Here is a 15,364-nt window from a genome sequence, read left to right on the forward strand (position 1 = left end):
GTAGGCTCATGTTCCATTTTGGGGATTGCTGTGGAGATTTAGTATCAATATTAGTAATGACTGTTTTGTACAAGGCTTTAAAGTTTACAAAGGACTTTCTTTTTTTTTTTTTTCCCCAGCAAACTATTTTTTAAAAATTAATTTTATAATTATAACTTCATATGCACGGGTAATTTTTTTTTACAACATTATCCCTTGTACTCCCTTCTGTTCTGAATTTTCCCCTCCTTTCCTCTACCCCCTCCCCTAGATGTCAGGCATTCCCATACATATTAAATATGTTATAGTATATACTAGGTACAATATATGTGTGTAGAACCGAATTTTGTTGTTGTTGCAAAGTAAGAATTGGAATCAGAAGGTAAAAATAACCTGGGAAGAAAAACAAAAAATGCAAACAGTTTACATTCATTTCCCAGTGTTCCTTCTCTGGGTGCAGCTGATTCTGTCCATCATTGATCAATTGGAATTGGATGAGCTCTTCTCTATGTTGAAGATGTCCACTTCCATCAGAATACATCCTCATACAGTATCATTGTTGAAGTGTATAGTGATCTTCTGGTTTTGTTCATTTCACTCAGCATCAGTTGATGTAAGTCTCTCCAGGCCTCTCTGTATTCCTCCTGCTGGTCATTTCTTACAGAGCAAGAATATTCCATAACGTTCATATACCATAATTTACCCAGCCATTCTCCAATGATGGGCATCCATTCATTTTCCAGTTTCTAGCCACTACAAAAAGAGCTGCCACAAACATTTTGGCACATACAGGTCCCTTTCCCCTCTTTATTATTTCTTTGGGATATAATCCCAGTAGTAGCGCTGCTAGGTCAAAGGGTATGCACAGTTTGATAACTTTTTGGGCATAGTTCCAGATTGCTCTCCAGAATGGCTGGATTCTTTCACAACTCCACCAACAATGCATTAGTGTCCCAGTTTTCCCACATCCCCTCAACATTCATCATTATTTGTTCACAAAGGACTTTCTTTATACCAGCTCTGTGAGTTAAGGAGGCAAATCTCACCCCCAGTTTCTTCAGAAGAAAACTGAGGCTTAGGGAGGGGAGTGAGCCACAGTCGTACAGCTCAGTCAGTATGGAAGCCAGGACTAGAGCTCTGGACTCTTACCTGCTTGGGCACCCTTTCCATATGATCCAATTAGATCCAGTAAAGAAATGTAATTGAGATGCATGAATTGGCTTCAGTCTGATAACGAGGGAATGGAAGTTGCCTGTTAGAATTCGGGCCCCCTCGGGTCCCCTCCCCATTCCTTCATGCCCCAGTGCCCAGGGGCAGTCAGAAGTCAAGAGGGAACTAGCCCCAGGTGCAATTGTCCTGTAGCAGGTTGGGGCAAGGGCTGGTGTTGCTGGAAATCTGCTCCTGCATCGTGTTCTTCATCAACTCTTCTAGTTTTGTCAAAATGTTCTGGTTTGGGTAGCCTTGGGAAGGGCTGGGTCAACGGTGCTCAGATCTGAGGAGAGACAGCCCTGCCCAGGGTGCTGGGAGGGTGATGTCCGCAGCCCTTCTGCTGAAAGTGGAATGTACAGTACTGTGCTCTCTGCTTTTTTCAGTGGGTCGTGTCAGCTGCAGAAAAGGCAAAGTATGACGAGATCTTCCAGAAGACCGATAAGGACATGGACGGCTTTGTGTCGGGGTTTGAGGTCCGAGAGATTTTCCTAAAGACGGGATTACCATCTGCTTTACTGGCACATATCTGGTAAGTGTTTGTTTAAGATGTACTCTTGTCCGCAGGAGATGGCCCCCTCTTATTTATTCTGGGCCTGGGATGCCCACTGCCACCCGGTGCCAGCCGAGATCCTCCTCAGCTGCCAGCTTCTACATCATTAACTCTTGGTGTTATTGCCCAGCACGGGGTCAGTGTTGCCCTGGCTCTAGGTCGATGTTTGAGTCACGGTTGGAATGCTTAGGAAAGAAACCGTTGTGTTTCAGGATTGTTTTATGTACAAAAGTAAAGCCGAGCAGTGCCCAGTTTATCTGGGCCGGCGGCTGAGAGAATGCAGCATCGGGAGCCTTGGCGTCATTAGACTGTCATCTGAAAATGTGTTTGTGGGCCTGGGTCGCCCCAGGCATCACACTTGACCCAGAGAACCTGAGCTGGCCCTCATTCTTCTCGGCCAGAAGGCAGGAAGCCAAGAGTTCAGCAGTCAGCATGTACTTAGCATCGGAGACTCGTGGGGGGAGAGCAGGCCTGGAGTTGGCAAGCCCCGGATCCAGTCCAGCCTCAGAGGCCACTGGATCATTTCACTTCCGTTTGCCTTAATCGAGGGAAGGGACAAGCCGTCCAGTCTCTTCTCCAGATGTGGGATGTGACCAAATGACTGAGCAACACAGCACTCAATGCATACTAGTTGCTTAACTTAATGTTGATTGGCAGTCCTCCTGTGGTGCACCATAGGGATGCGAACAAGAGAGCTCTTCAGGAGACAGCTGTCCTGCGAAGAAGCTGTGTTGCTGGGGAAAATTCAGACTCAAAGAATCCTGGAAGTGCGCAGGCCTGAGAAATCAGGATTTTAGTGGGGACTTGATATATACTATTACTCACATCTACCAAAACAGCAGAATCCTGTAGGTGCTCCTTAACTGGGAGAGAAGTGAAAAAAATGAATAATGAATTCATGGAAACTATTATGCTACAAAAAATAACAAGTCCAGTGAGGCAGCCATAAAGACATGGAAAGGCTGTAGAAATTGATACAAACTCCAGTAGAAGCAGGAGAAATGACAGATAATGACTTCACTGAGGGAAACCCTTGATCCATGACTACTCTAGAAGGCCAGTCTCGGACCCAGAGGTCAGTGACAAAATATACTGGGCCCCTCTTGAGGGCCGGAGGCAGCGTGAGCTCCTGCCCTGAGCTGCTTGGCTGTTCTTTGACACAAGGAGAGTGGGGAAAGGTAGAAGGAGAGGAAGGGACGCTGCAGAAAAACACATGTCATGGGTGCCCCGCACCTTTGCCTCTTGGGCCATATCTATATATTCAACTATGTCACCCAGCCCACAGCTCTTCTCATCCATAAGAATAACATGAGTAACTTCACCAAGCATTTTGCTAAAATAGAGACAAACAGTTTCTACAGAAGCCCTGTGAAAAAAGAGAAGTTTGGTTCATCCAGCATGGCCTGTTCTTGATGAAATTATGCTGGCACTCTTGGTGGCCATTTCAGCATGTTTAATGACTACTTCTTCAATGACATATTCCAATTTTTCTAGGAATTATAAGTCAAGTTAATTGCCATGGTGTTTATAAATCTCATTCTCCTCCCTTTTGCAAAGAAAAAAAAACCGGGGCAGCACGTGCATCATTTGCTTTTGTTCAGCCCCACAGCACCCTTCCTAACTCTACAACATACAAAGTTCACTGCCAGCATCTCCATAATCCCATTCACCAGCTAGAAGGTAGACTCCACCTGGGTCTGATCCCCTGAACCCCGGGAGGCTACCTTCTTACACTTCCCTACCCATCTCAGGCCCACACTAGCCATTTTTGTTCTGTCCTTTACATTAGCCTTAGTGAGGAAGACTTTTTTGATCCCCATTTTTTTCCCAATTCTTCTAAACATATTTCCACATTTATGATGCTGTGCTAGAAAAATCATATCAAAAGAGAAAAAACACAAGAAAGAAAAAAAACAATAAGCAACCAAATAACAACAACAAAATGAAAATGCCATGCTTTGCTCCACATTCAGAGGGAGAAAAATCTGGAACACAAAGTCTTACAAAAATGAAGCTATCTTTACATGTATTTGAAAAAATAAAATTGAAAACGAAAAAAACAGAACCCAGCAATGATGCTGAGAGCATGTCTCTCACTGAGGTGCTGAGATAGCATTCGCACTGTTTGGGTGTCCCTCGGATTTCTCTCCAGTTGTTCGTTTCATTCGCGCTTGTTTTTTCTTAAGAGTCCTTTTACTGATGGGCCATCGACAAACCAAGCAGGCCTGAGGAGGTCTCTGAAGGCAAAGGGAAGACACAAGGCTGGATTGGAACGATCGCGGGTTCCTGGTGGGCAGATGCGGCCTGTTCGGATGCATGGGGCACTGGGCAGCCTGCTGGGACCTTGCTCACAGAGGACCTGGGCCTGTGAGAGACAGGCCTTCTCCCAAGGCTCCGGACGAATGCTCTTGTTCCTCTGCACGTGCATGGGGCCGTCGCCCGGGGGGAGCAGATGCTTCGCCATCTGACTCGCTTTTGGTTTTCACACTGAAAGGCTATTTGCTTCTTGTAAGGACCCAGGGAATAAGGCACAGGCTTATGAGGCTACCTTTGGAAAGAAATGTAATAGGCACAGACTGTGTGAAAAGAGTTTCTCTGTGTGATTTGAATGGAAGACTTTGTAATGGGCCAAATAAAGGACATGAATTCAGCAAATATTTATCAAGTGACTCTTCTGTGTCAGGCTGGGAAGCTAAAAGGCGTGTCTCCCTGGTCCTGGAGGATCTTGGCAAACCTCTTCCCAGGCATGAGGGATGAGAGGGTTAGGGGGTGATGTAGTGCTCTGGAGCATCCCTTGAAGTGAGCCAGAGATGCAGAAGGGCTCTGGACACTCCGAGAGAACTGATCCTCGAATTAGATGGGAGGGGGCGAGCCATGCTCCTTCTGAAAGAAGAGAAGGATCCTGTTTGGCTGAGGTGAGGGGGAGCTCGAGCCGTGGGCTGCCACCCCACCCACAGCCCCGGTGAGCAGGACATGGAGGGATGAGAGGGGCACAAGCTTTTCTCTCAGTCAGAAGCTAATTGCTGCTTTCCCTCTCGATTTGTACAGGGCACTGTGTGACACCAAGGACTGTGGGAAACTTTCAAAGGAACAGTTTGCCCTGGCTTTTCACTTAATTAATCAGAAGTTAATCAAGGGCATCGATCCTCCTCAGATTCTTTCTGCTGAGATGATCCCGCCGTCGGATAGGGCCAGTTTGCAAAAGGTAAGAATTCACTTCTACGAGCACCGACTGTGTTCTGGGCTCAAGTCTAATTACCTTTGTAGGAAATCCATGCCAGTTAGTGGAATGTAAGCCCGCGATGCAGTTAGGGAGCGGCTCAGGCTGACAGAGGAGACGGTGAGCCCATTCTCCAAGCTCAGGTTCCACGTGCCGCCCCTGGATGTGGGTCTGGTGGCCACACGCTGCTGGTCTATATGCTGCAAGCCTGCTTGCTCATTCATTCATCCCTCCTACCTCCTCTTGGAGAGGAATAAAGGCGGCCCTGCCCTTCCAAGAGCCCTCAGAGCCATCCATGCATCTCAGATGAGAACGGAAAAGCCCGAGCTCAGACTTTGTGGCTCATGCGAGTGTCTGCACTTCCATTGGCCTCCCCCCTTCCTGCCACTTAGCACCTGTCCTTCTTCAGGCGGTCTGCAAAGCCCTTTGAGCATGAGCTTGGCTGGCCCGTGGCTCCTTAGAGCATCATAAAAAGGCTTGCACAAGTGGGTATTCTTCCGCCATTTGTTTTCCTTCTAAGGTCAGGCCATTCACATCCCTGGGCCTTTAAGAGTAGGTACTGGCGGGTTACTACATCGGGTGTCTGGGGAATTGGGAGAACTGGCTTTTAGGTATTAATTATTGTCGTTTCACACTAATTTAGTCAATCAGGAAAATACTCTATTTTATATAAACAAACTTGATGGAACCTCAGAATTGCATCTTTTCCAAAGTTTTCTTTAATGGGAATTTTCTGGAACAGCATGTTGAGGGGCTTCATTTACAGAGAAAGCAGCCTCCAAGGATAATGTTTCTTTATAGAATATAATGACTTTTGGAGTTTGAGGGCCGAGACTGGGGGCGGTGTTTACATTTGTTTTCAGGTTCCCGGGCTGTGAGCAGGACTCGGAGAGGTGGCCCTGAGCAAGTCCACACTGCTCCGTTATCTGCACTTTCGCCTCCCCTGAGCAGTCTGTCCAGGCCTTGTCTTCTGCCACTTGTGTTATGGGCTGCCTTCCTCTCACGCTGTGTCTCCCCTTCACTCCGAGTCCTGTCTCGTAACTAGATACTGTAAAAAGCAAACTGCAAAACCAGATGATTTCCATTTGCTACATTGGAGAGCTCATGATTTATGGAGTCTCAGCTTTTAGAGGGGCCTTAGAGATCATCTCATAAGCTGTTCTCCTCAGGGCCAGGAAGAAGCTGCAGGGAGGCTGCCAGGGGTGGCCGAATGGTCACAGAGAGTGGGCCAGGAGTAGGCCGGGGAACTTGGGGGCCAGTGCTGGAGCAGATCACTGAAGGCATGGGGTGGAGCCTTGGCTGCAGGGCCCGTCCTGTCCAACTTCAGCCAGAGTAGCATGTTCCAGCTTCTCCTGGTTTCCTCTTGGGAACTGTTAACTGTGCTAGCCAAAGGGGATGCTGGGGTCCTAGATTTCCTCAGTTTTATAGCAGAGTTCTGGGTAAGTGCCATGTTCTCTTGCAGAGATGATGGGGAGAGCTGACTCGAGAAGAGTTCAGTTAAATGGATTCAGAGCTGGGCAGCCCGAGTCTGCAATGAATGGGTCAGTGGCTGGTGCCCAGAGTGGAAGCCCCGGGAGCTGTGCTTGACAGCCCCCGGCTGTGAGCATTCGGGTCAGGGACTTGGAGACTGTGCTCCTGAGACTGGCAGAGTCCTTGAAACAAAGCAGGGGAAAGTTTGTGGGGTACAGTGGGCATGGCCACCGCGCTGCTGATCTGAAAGGATCTTGGCAGGTTAGAGTGAGCACCGACTCTCCTAAAATGAAGCCTGGGCGCATGAGAGTAGGCTGAAGGACGTGGCCTGTTGGGCTTAGAGGAGGAAGATACTCGGGGGCCATAGCTGCCTTCAGTGTCTGTCACAGGTGGGAGGTCTCCCCCTGGCTGTCTCCAGAAGTCAGGGATGGGGCACACTGAAGGTGGGAGTCTGCCAGCAGGGGGGATGGGGCGCACCGAAGGTGGGAGTCTGCTAGCAGGGGGGATGGGGCGCACCGAAGGTGGGAGTCTGCCAGCAGGGGGGATGGGGCACACTGAAGGTGGGAGTCTGCCAGCAGAGGAGTGGGGCGCACCGAAGGTGGGAGTCTGCCAGCAGAGGAGTGGGGCACTGAAGGTGGGAGTCTGCCAGCAGAGGAGTGGGGCACTGAAGGTGGGAGTCTGCCAGCAGAGGAGTGGGGCGCACCGAAGGTGGGAGTCTGCCAGCAGAGGAGTGGGGCACTGAAGGTGGGAGTCTGCCAGCAGAGGAGTGGGGCACTGAAGGTGGGAGTCTGCCAGCAGAGGAGTGGGGCACTGAAGGTGGGAGTCTGCCAGCAGAGGAGTGGGGCGCACCGAAGGTGGGAGTCTGCCAGCAGAGGAGTGGGGCGCACCGAAGGTGGGAGTCTGCCAGCAGAGGAGTGGGCGCACTGAAGGTGGGAGTCTGCCAGCAGAGGAGTGGGGCGCACCGAAGGTGGGAGTCTGCCAGCAGAGGAGTGGGGCGCACCGAAGGTGGGAGTCTGCCAGCAGAGGAGTGGGGCACTGAAGGTGGGAGTCTGCCAGCAGGGGGGATGGGGCACACCGAAGGTAGGAGTCTGCCAGCAGCTGCTGCTCCACCCCCTGTGAGGGGGTCTCCCTGCCTCCTGGGCTGTGTTGTCGGGAGCCTTCCTTTCACGTCATGGTTGAACCAGGTGCTGCTGAGCTCCCATCTCACTTTCCACCGCAGATTCTGTGCTTAATCTAACACTCACCTTACAAGCAAGAAGGCTGAGGCTCGAGGTGGTCACAGCTGGGACTTGAGGCCAGCTCTGCTAACCCTTTCCTTTGAGTGGACCAGAGACCTTCCCATGGAGGGAGTGCCCACCTGAGATGGTGCACATTGGAATCCTGGCCGTGCCACTTAGGGCCTGCGTGACTCAGCCGGATCAGCTGACCGGTGGAGGCCCGGATTTCCTCCAGGGAAAATGAGGGCTTTATTGGGAGAGGTCACAAGGGTATCCTCCACCCCGAGGGCACCTCCTCCCCTGCTGTCACCATACTGCAGCATTGACCAGGGCTTGCAGGAGCTTGGCCGGCTAGCATTCAAATGGCATTTGACCTGTTGGGCTTCGTAGTCATTGGATCTCCTAAGTGAATTTTGACATTGACTTTGAGAATGTCTGTTTTCTCTCTGTATTCTGATTTGAAACAGTACTCCCTTTTTTTCAGCATTGCCTAACCTCTTTGTGACGTTTGCTTTCCTTTTTGTGTTTTTTCTAGTTTGGACCCTTTTCTCCCTTCTGCCGCCCTCTGCTTTGCACCTTTCTTGTACTCTCAGTTTCTTAACTCTCCTCTCTCTCTCAAGGTTAGAGCTTTACTTTATGCCTTTTCAAGAACGTAATGTGTTTTGATTTGTGGGTATCTGTTTTGAAGTCTGAGGTTCCTCCCAGAGTGCCCCCAGCCAGGCCCCACTGAGGCAGGATGGCTCAAAGCTCCCTTTGCTTGACTTCAGGCACCCCAAGAACTGGTGGGGAGAGACCGATGTGGGTCTGCATGGGGAAAAGTCAGAAGTCATCATTTCACCCCTTTCCCTTCTCCCTCTGGATGCGGAGGTGTCCGTTGGCTCACGTTCACCTGAACATCCAGCTACATTCATAGATTTCATATCATTTCCCAGCTGCATCTTAGGGGAGCTGCATGCATTTATTTCCTCCTGTGGCTTCAGGAATTATAACCAGCAACAAGAACTGCACATTACAGGGAGAAGGAAATGGCCCAATGACAGATAGATAGACTTTGGGGGAGGTAGTAAGCTCCCAAAAGTACCTGAGTCCCTCTAGGGGTTGCTGTAGAGAGGCTTCTCACATGGCCTCAGGCCACGTGATCCAGCTTTGAGAATCAAAGAATCTGGGGTTTGGTGGGGAAACATCCAAGGAGTCTCCTGCATTTCACCTGAAAGTCCAAGTTCTGAACATTGCCGCCTTCCTCCCCTCCTGGGGTATCAGGGATATTAAAGTGAGGCTGTCCTTGGTCCCACGCCAGGAGGCCGGTGTTACCACAGACCAGGCCCCTAGGGACAGGCTCTGGAGGGCTCTTGGGCACTTGGGCAGAGCCCTGATCTCCCAGGCCTGGATTTTGGCCCAGCCGGGGAGCTGCTGCGGTTTAAGCCCCCAGGTGGCCTGGAGCACACTGAGGCTCCAAGAGCCAGCCACAAATGCTCTGGTGCCTGCTCAGCCTGCAGAGCACTGGGCAGGTGGGAAGTTCAGAGAAGCCGTGGCCTCTCCCCTCGCAGAGCACACGCACCTGTCCGAGATTCACCACATAGGCAGACAATGATACCTGGGCCTGGAGGAGCCTCTGGACTGCGGTCAGAGAGGCTGCGTAACAGAGGCAGCTTCGAGTTGGGCTTTCAGAGGAACGGTCATTGAACCAGCAGAGAGGAAAGGGGTACATTTCCGGGCTTATAGAAGAGTGTGAGCAAAGGCATGGAGGTGGGAAATCTCAGCACCTGTTTGGCTATAGAAAAGGCCAGAAAAGCTGGGCAGCAACCAGATGCCTCGGTACCTTTGGGCACACTTCCAGAGCCACTGAAGGATTCTCTGAGCAGAGATTAGCTCGTATGAAAAAACTTGAAAGAATTGCATTCCTCCAATTATAGACAGCTGGGCTTCTCTTAAAATCACTTAGAATCACATTTTATGAGCTTCTAGACAAAAAAACCCAGCTATATTTGTCTCTGGGCTCTAAACGTCAAGATTTCGTTGACGCAGGGTGCTCCTGGGTGGGAGTTGTCCCCATTGCTGCAGGTCAGCCCTTTCTGTGCAATGTGCGGAGCTTGAGTGACTGCCACAGGTGCTTGGCCAGGACTTAAGACTTGTGGTCAGAGGCCAGCTCACCTTCCCCCGGACCCCCATGACTCCCATGCCTTGTATACAGTAGACTTTTAATAAATGCTGAATTCACTTGCATGCTCAGCCTTTCCTCTTGAACTTTCACAGCCCCTCTCCCCAAATAGCCACAACAGACTGTCTTCTGTTGGATCCAGGCTCTCAAGGACTTGTCCCCTTCAAGGCTTTCAGCCACCATCTTACGACATGCCCCTTTAGTCACAAATGAGGGTGAGCCAGGGATAGTAGCTGGATCTAGGGCACTCCTAGGGAAAACTGGGGAGGGCAGACCCTGCCCCTGTCAATGACCACCTGGCCTGGGAGAGTTTGAGAGCAAAGGGGGGGTCACAGTCATTGCGTGACTGCCCCTCCCTGGATGAAGTGGTGGTGGGGGAAGCTACCGGGGATCCGTGGACGGAGGTGGAGGCTCGTTTCACAAAATCTATATTGCAGAGCAAAAGTAGACCCCCTTTCCCCAGGACAAGGTTCTTCACCTGCTCTGGCGCCTTTGACATTTGTGTAGCTCCATAGAATCAGTTTCCCATGTATATAATCCTACGGATTTTGCTTTGACGCATTTTTAAAAAGCACGATTCTGAAAAGGGGCTGCTGACCAACTGACTGCCCAAGAGCTCGGTGACACAGAAACGTTAGAAAGCCACAGCCTAGAGAATTAGAGTAGATTCAGGACGGTTATTTTCTTATCAATTTAAGATTGTCTTCATTTTGGTGGTGATAAGTTTACTCCTCCTAAGGAACACCACCTTGTGTTTGTCTTGTGCCTTTAACGTTACATGTCTAGTTGTTATTTTATCTTAGGATTGATAATAAATCTGTGTACGTGTGTGTTCTCTTTCTAGAGCTTTGTAGGTTCGAGTCCGGTGGCTGATTTTTCTGCTATTAAGGAACTCGATTCCCTGAACAACGAAATAATGGACCTTCAGAAGTAAGTGAACAAGATGGTAGCAAATTTCTTACTTTTCTCTCCTTTTTCTGACTCTGGCTGACTCGTGTATCATTCCTCACCAATCTGGGCGGGAATCAGGCCCTCGGCTTCACCCCAGCGTCAAGGAGAAGGTGGAGGTTCCCAGAGATGGGGGGTGGAGCAGTGGGCTCCCAAAGCAGGGTACTTGGGGGCTCCAAGTCTTGTATTTTTTTTCTTAACTTGACCTTTTCCGGCTTAGTAGGATACCAGAAACTTGAATAGAATCAAAGCTATTCCTAACTCTTATGGAATACCTCAGAGATGTTGTTCTCGATGGCCTAGTTTTTATGACATTCTTTGTCCCCCGGATTCTGCTCGTTGCTCTCTAAATCAGCCCATCAAAGTCTTCCCAAGTTTCTGGGAGGCCATCTCTTCTGGTGCAAAAACACTGCATCGTATTCAGATGCCATCATTCGTTGGGCTGTTCCCCATTGAGGAGTGTCCCCTCTGGTAACAAGAAGTCCTACTTTTGTACTTGGGGCCCTTCCCCTCCTGCCATTTTCCACTTTATCTTTTGGTTCTAAGACATATGGGAAGGGGCAGAGAACGACATGAGCATTTATAAGGCCCTCCGCTGTGCCGGGTCCTGAGTTGAACACTTGTCCCAATATCACCTTCGTTTGATACAACAAGGATCCCTACTTTACTTGCAATGAAACTGAGACAAACATAATAAGTCTGAGGCTGGATTGGAACAGTTTCTCTTAAGATTGCTTGAAACATGATGTTTGGGCCCTTTTTTTGGTCCCGGCTTCCAAGTAATATGCAGCCAACGTGGGACTTGTTCTGCTTGACTCTGCAAAGCCATAGAATTTTTTTATTACAAATAATTTATTTTTCTTGTTCCCCTTCCCCACGGTTTTTAAGGTAGGGGGAGGGGGAGATAAGGGAGGCAATAGAAGGAATACCCGGAGGAAAAACAGACAGGACAACTTAGGAAGACAGAGGGTACATTGGTGAAATGCTTCAGGAACAGCTTGGCCTTTTAAGGAAGTAATCCTCTTTCTCTTTTGTAACTTGTGTGTGAAAGTGCCATCTTATTTGATGTTTCATTTTAGAATTTTAAAAAAAATCAATCGATTTAAAGCAAAGAAATTCAGTGGGACTTGGGATTCTGGATGTTACCTGCAGTGCATGGGGTGGGGGACCCTGGAGCCCCCCGCTGTGTTAGGCTGTGAGGACAGACAGGGGCCTCGTGTAAAGCAAACTCTTTGTCCTTCGGTAACATCGATGGGAAGAACTTTGCTTGCGTGGGAAATCTCCCCCCCCCCCCCCCCATAAACCTCCATACGCAGCAGCTTGTGGAATCATCTGGCTCCTTCCACAACTGAGGAGCGTTCTCTCTTGCTCTTGCTTCCTTAGAAATGAATCTACTTCAGTACATTTCTAATAGGCAGGGCTGGGGTTTTAACAACAAACATCAGAATAATAATATCTCTCTGCTTCCCCCAGCACAAGAAAAACTGTTACAAGCTTCCCTTTTTGGTGAAGAAATGGAATTGAGAAGAAGGGCACTAACTTCCCCGGGGTCTTAGAACATGAAAGTTGGCACACAGTCAGTTGGCATTAATAAGCACCTACTGTGTGTCTGGTATCTCGCTAAGCTTTGGTGTCATCAAGCCAAGTTCTTCTTCCCCCTCCCTACCCCCGCTCCCATGATGTCTTGGATCAGGTCGGCCATTACTGGGCCAGCCTGCCTCGTTGGTCCGGTTGGCTCTTCTTCTTAGGGGCAGCATTAGCTCCTTTGGGAAAGCCCATCACTGACCAGTCTGAGCCTTTTGACCAAAAGCTCTCCCCTTGGGGCACGGGTCACCCTGGGAGCAGAGACTGCAAAGTTCCTTGTCTGAGATGCTGCTGCGGGCATTAGGGCCTCGGGTGTGAGGCCGGGTCCGCTCTGTGAGGACTTGTGGGAGGCAGGCAGGGGAGGGGGGCGGCTGGTCTAGGAAGGCCCAGTGTCTGAAGCTCGCTGTCGCCATCACTCTCTCAGTCCAGCAGGAACCTTTAACAGGACCAGGTTGGCGAGGGTCCCCCCCCATCTTTTGCTGTGCCCTCCCCCCCGCCCTCCCTGCAACCTACTTCTAGGAACTGACCATCCCGGGGTGAGCTAGTTCACTACATCTACCGATAAATGACTTCTGGGTGGCAGCTTTAATGGCGATCGTCTCACCAGTAGGCAACGTCAGTAATGTCTGAAGCCCCGCTCTACATCGCGTACAAACGCATCACGATAGACTGATGGCCCTCAGCAGGGCAGAGGCTGCGCTTGGAGTTGGCTGGCCGGCTTCCGACTCTGGCTTTGGCATGAATGGGGCTGGGTGCTTCCTGGGACTCAGTTTCCTCATATGTGCAATGAGAGGGTGGCCCTGTGATCCAGCGGGTCCCTTCCTACTGTCATCCCAGGGTAGCCTCAGTAGCAAAGGGGGCTACTGCTTGCCTGGTTGCCCCAGGCTTGGAGCTGAGGTAGGTCTGTTTTGGTATTTCTCCCTCATGAAAACAGATGGTTTGCCCTATTGAAAAGTGCCCATGTCAGGGGCAGTTAGGTGGTGCAGTGGTTAGAGCACCAGGAGCCCTGGTGAGATCAGTGTGGCAAAGATCCTTATACCAGTTTTTCAGAAGTTGAGGAGCTCTCTAAGGAGCAGTAAAATGACTTGTCTTGGTCGGGAGACAGTTAATGCGGTCCATGGTCCTGTCGAGCCCCCTTGCCTGCATCGCGCCCTCCCAGAGCCCGGGTGACGGGCGGCAGAATCGCCCAGTGCCAGCGGGGGGTGGGGGCGGACGACTGATGGGTATGACTCAGCTCTGGAGCAAACGTAATTTTTCTGGAAAATCCCCTCGGAGCATTTGGAGCCTTTTCTTGACTTGACAGGAAGGGAAATATTTTCACTGAGCTTTTGTGTTCTCACTTACTCTCATTCCCATCACCTGTCACCCTCATTAATGTCATCAACGGCTTCTCTTCCCCCCCTCAAGTTAGGCTGCTTAAACTCAGCTCGGTGTTAGGAGGGGCCGGGTCGCGGGACCACGTTCAGTTAGGGGGGGTCGTGTTGGGGCCCAGCAGGGCCACAGTGTCTTTAGTCTAACAGTTTGGTGCAGACTGATTTTCATTCCCATTAGTGAAGCTTTCCTTGCTCAGAAGCCTTGTGACTCAGCCTTTCTCTCTGCCCTCCCTCCTTCCTCTCTCCTTCCTCGGTTCCTTCCCTCCATCCTCCTTTTTCTCCCTCCCTCCCTCCCTCAGGTTGCTGCTGAGAGAGCTGCATTGGTACCGGGGCGGCTGGTGTTTAGTTGTGGGGACTGGGGCCTGCGCTGGCTGAGAGCCTGGCCCAGCCCCAGCCTCACGTGTCAGCCAGATCGGGCCCACCCACCAGGTGCAGGCGGCGGTCCCCCTTCCTGTCTTAGCCTCCCAGCCGAGGGCCCCTTGTGCACCGGCGGCTCTCCTGCTCTGTGGCCCCCGCCCCCAGGCCTTGGCCACATGAGCCGCTGTGCTGGGGTGTATTTTTAGCCGTGCGTGTGCATTCTCCCCAGGGCTGTAAATTCTGAGACTTTGCCTTTTATTGACCAAGCGTCCTCCCTGCTCCAGCCCTCAGAGTGTAGTAGCTGCTAAATATATTTGTTTTGTTTTTTAACCAGCCAGGCTGCCTTGGGGGAAGACTCTGCTGGGGCCCAGAGGGCAGCAGGCTCCCCAGGAGGATGCTCGGGGCTTTCAAGGTCCGCTTCCTCCCGACTGCCGGCCAAGCAGAGAGTCCAGGGGTTATCTCCGGTTTACAAATGAGGAAGCTGAAGCTCCCTGGGGGAGCCCGCAGATGTCAGGGCTGGGACAGGAATTTAGGGCCCCAAAGCCAAGGCCGAGAAGTGGCCGACTCAGCACTGTTAGGGGCAGATTCTCGCCCGGGGTAAGGAGGGGAGGAGGGCGTGGGGGCTGCTAGGAAGAGCTGCTTCTTGGGAGGGGGACTACACTGACACTTTGCACCCTGTTCTTTTTTAGAAAAACTAATTTTTACAGGCAGTTCTCTCCCCTTCCCACCATCTCCCCAGTTGAGCAGTTGTTTAAAAGCACCCATGGCAGAGCCTTCGTAACAAATACACGCTGTTTAACGGATCTACATTGGAACCCGTCGTCCCGGGGTGTCCTCCTCAGGCCTGCGGCGCGGTGATTTAGCGCTGCTGCCATCAGGGTCTGGGGCGTTGGGGTTTTCCTGGGCACTGTCATCGTATCAGTGGTTCTGCTCTCTTTTTCTCGGCTCACACGGGTCTGAAGCCGAGCGTCCCATCCTTAGTCCTGGCGCGGTGGTATTCCGCCCCTTGGAACGCCTGCTTTTGGGTGGCCCTGCCCCCACTGAGGGCACCCCCTGCAGTGCAGTGTTTTGCTGCCACCAAAGAGCGTCTGTGAGCACTGGGGGACTTAGGATCTTTCCCCTCCTTCTCAGAAACCTAGGGCCGGTGTCACTGAGTCAAAGGGAGGCCGGGCTCAGTTACTTGTCAGGCACCGCCCCGTGTTGCCCCCAGAAGGACCAGTCCCCGGCTCCGCTGTGCCCGTTACCCCCAGCCCCCCAGCATTTGTCATTGTCCTCTGCTCGCCCGGCAGCCTCGGAGCT

At 51.1% G+C, this 15,364-nt stretch overlaps 1 protein-coding gene across 1 annotated transcript in view; it reads left to right on the plus strand.

Moving 5' to 3' along the window:
- EPS15 (epidermal growth factor receptor pathway substrate 15) overlaps nt 1-15,364 on the plus strand; it is a 114,309-nt gene that overhangs the window by 61,181 nt on the left and 37,764 nt on the right. Inside the window, 3 exon segments of the mRNA XM_074264642.1 lie at nt 1,572-1,717; nt 4,787-4,943; nt 10,648-10,733. Of these exon segments, the coding sequence (XP_074120743.1) occupies nt 1,572-1,717; nt 4,787-4,943; nt 10,648-10,733 (389 nt within the window).

Source organism: Sminthopsis crassicaudata, chromosome 4, assembly GCF_048593235.1.
Source record: "Sminthopsis crassicaudata isolate SCR6 chromosome 4, ASM4859323v1, whole genome shotgun sequence".
In the NCBI taxonomy this organism is placed as follows: Eukaryota; Metazoa; Chordata; class Mammalia; order Dasyuromorphia; family Dasyuridae; genus Sminthopsis; species Sminthopsis crassicaudata.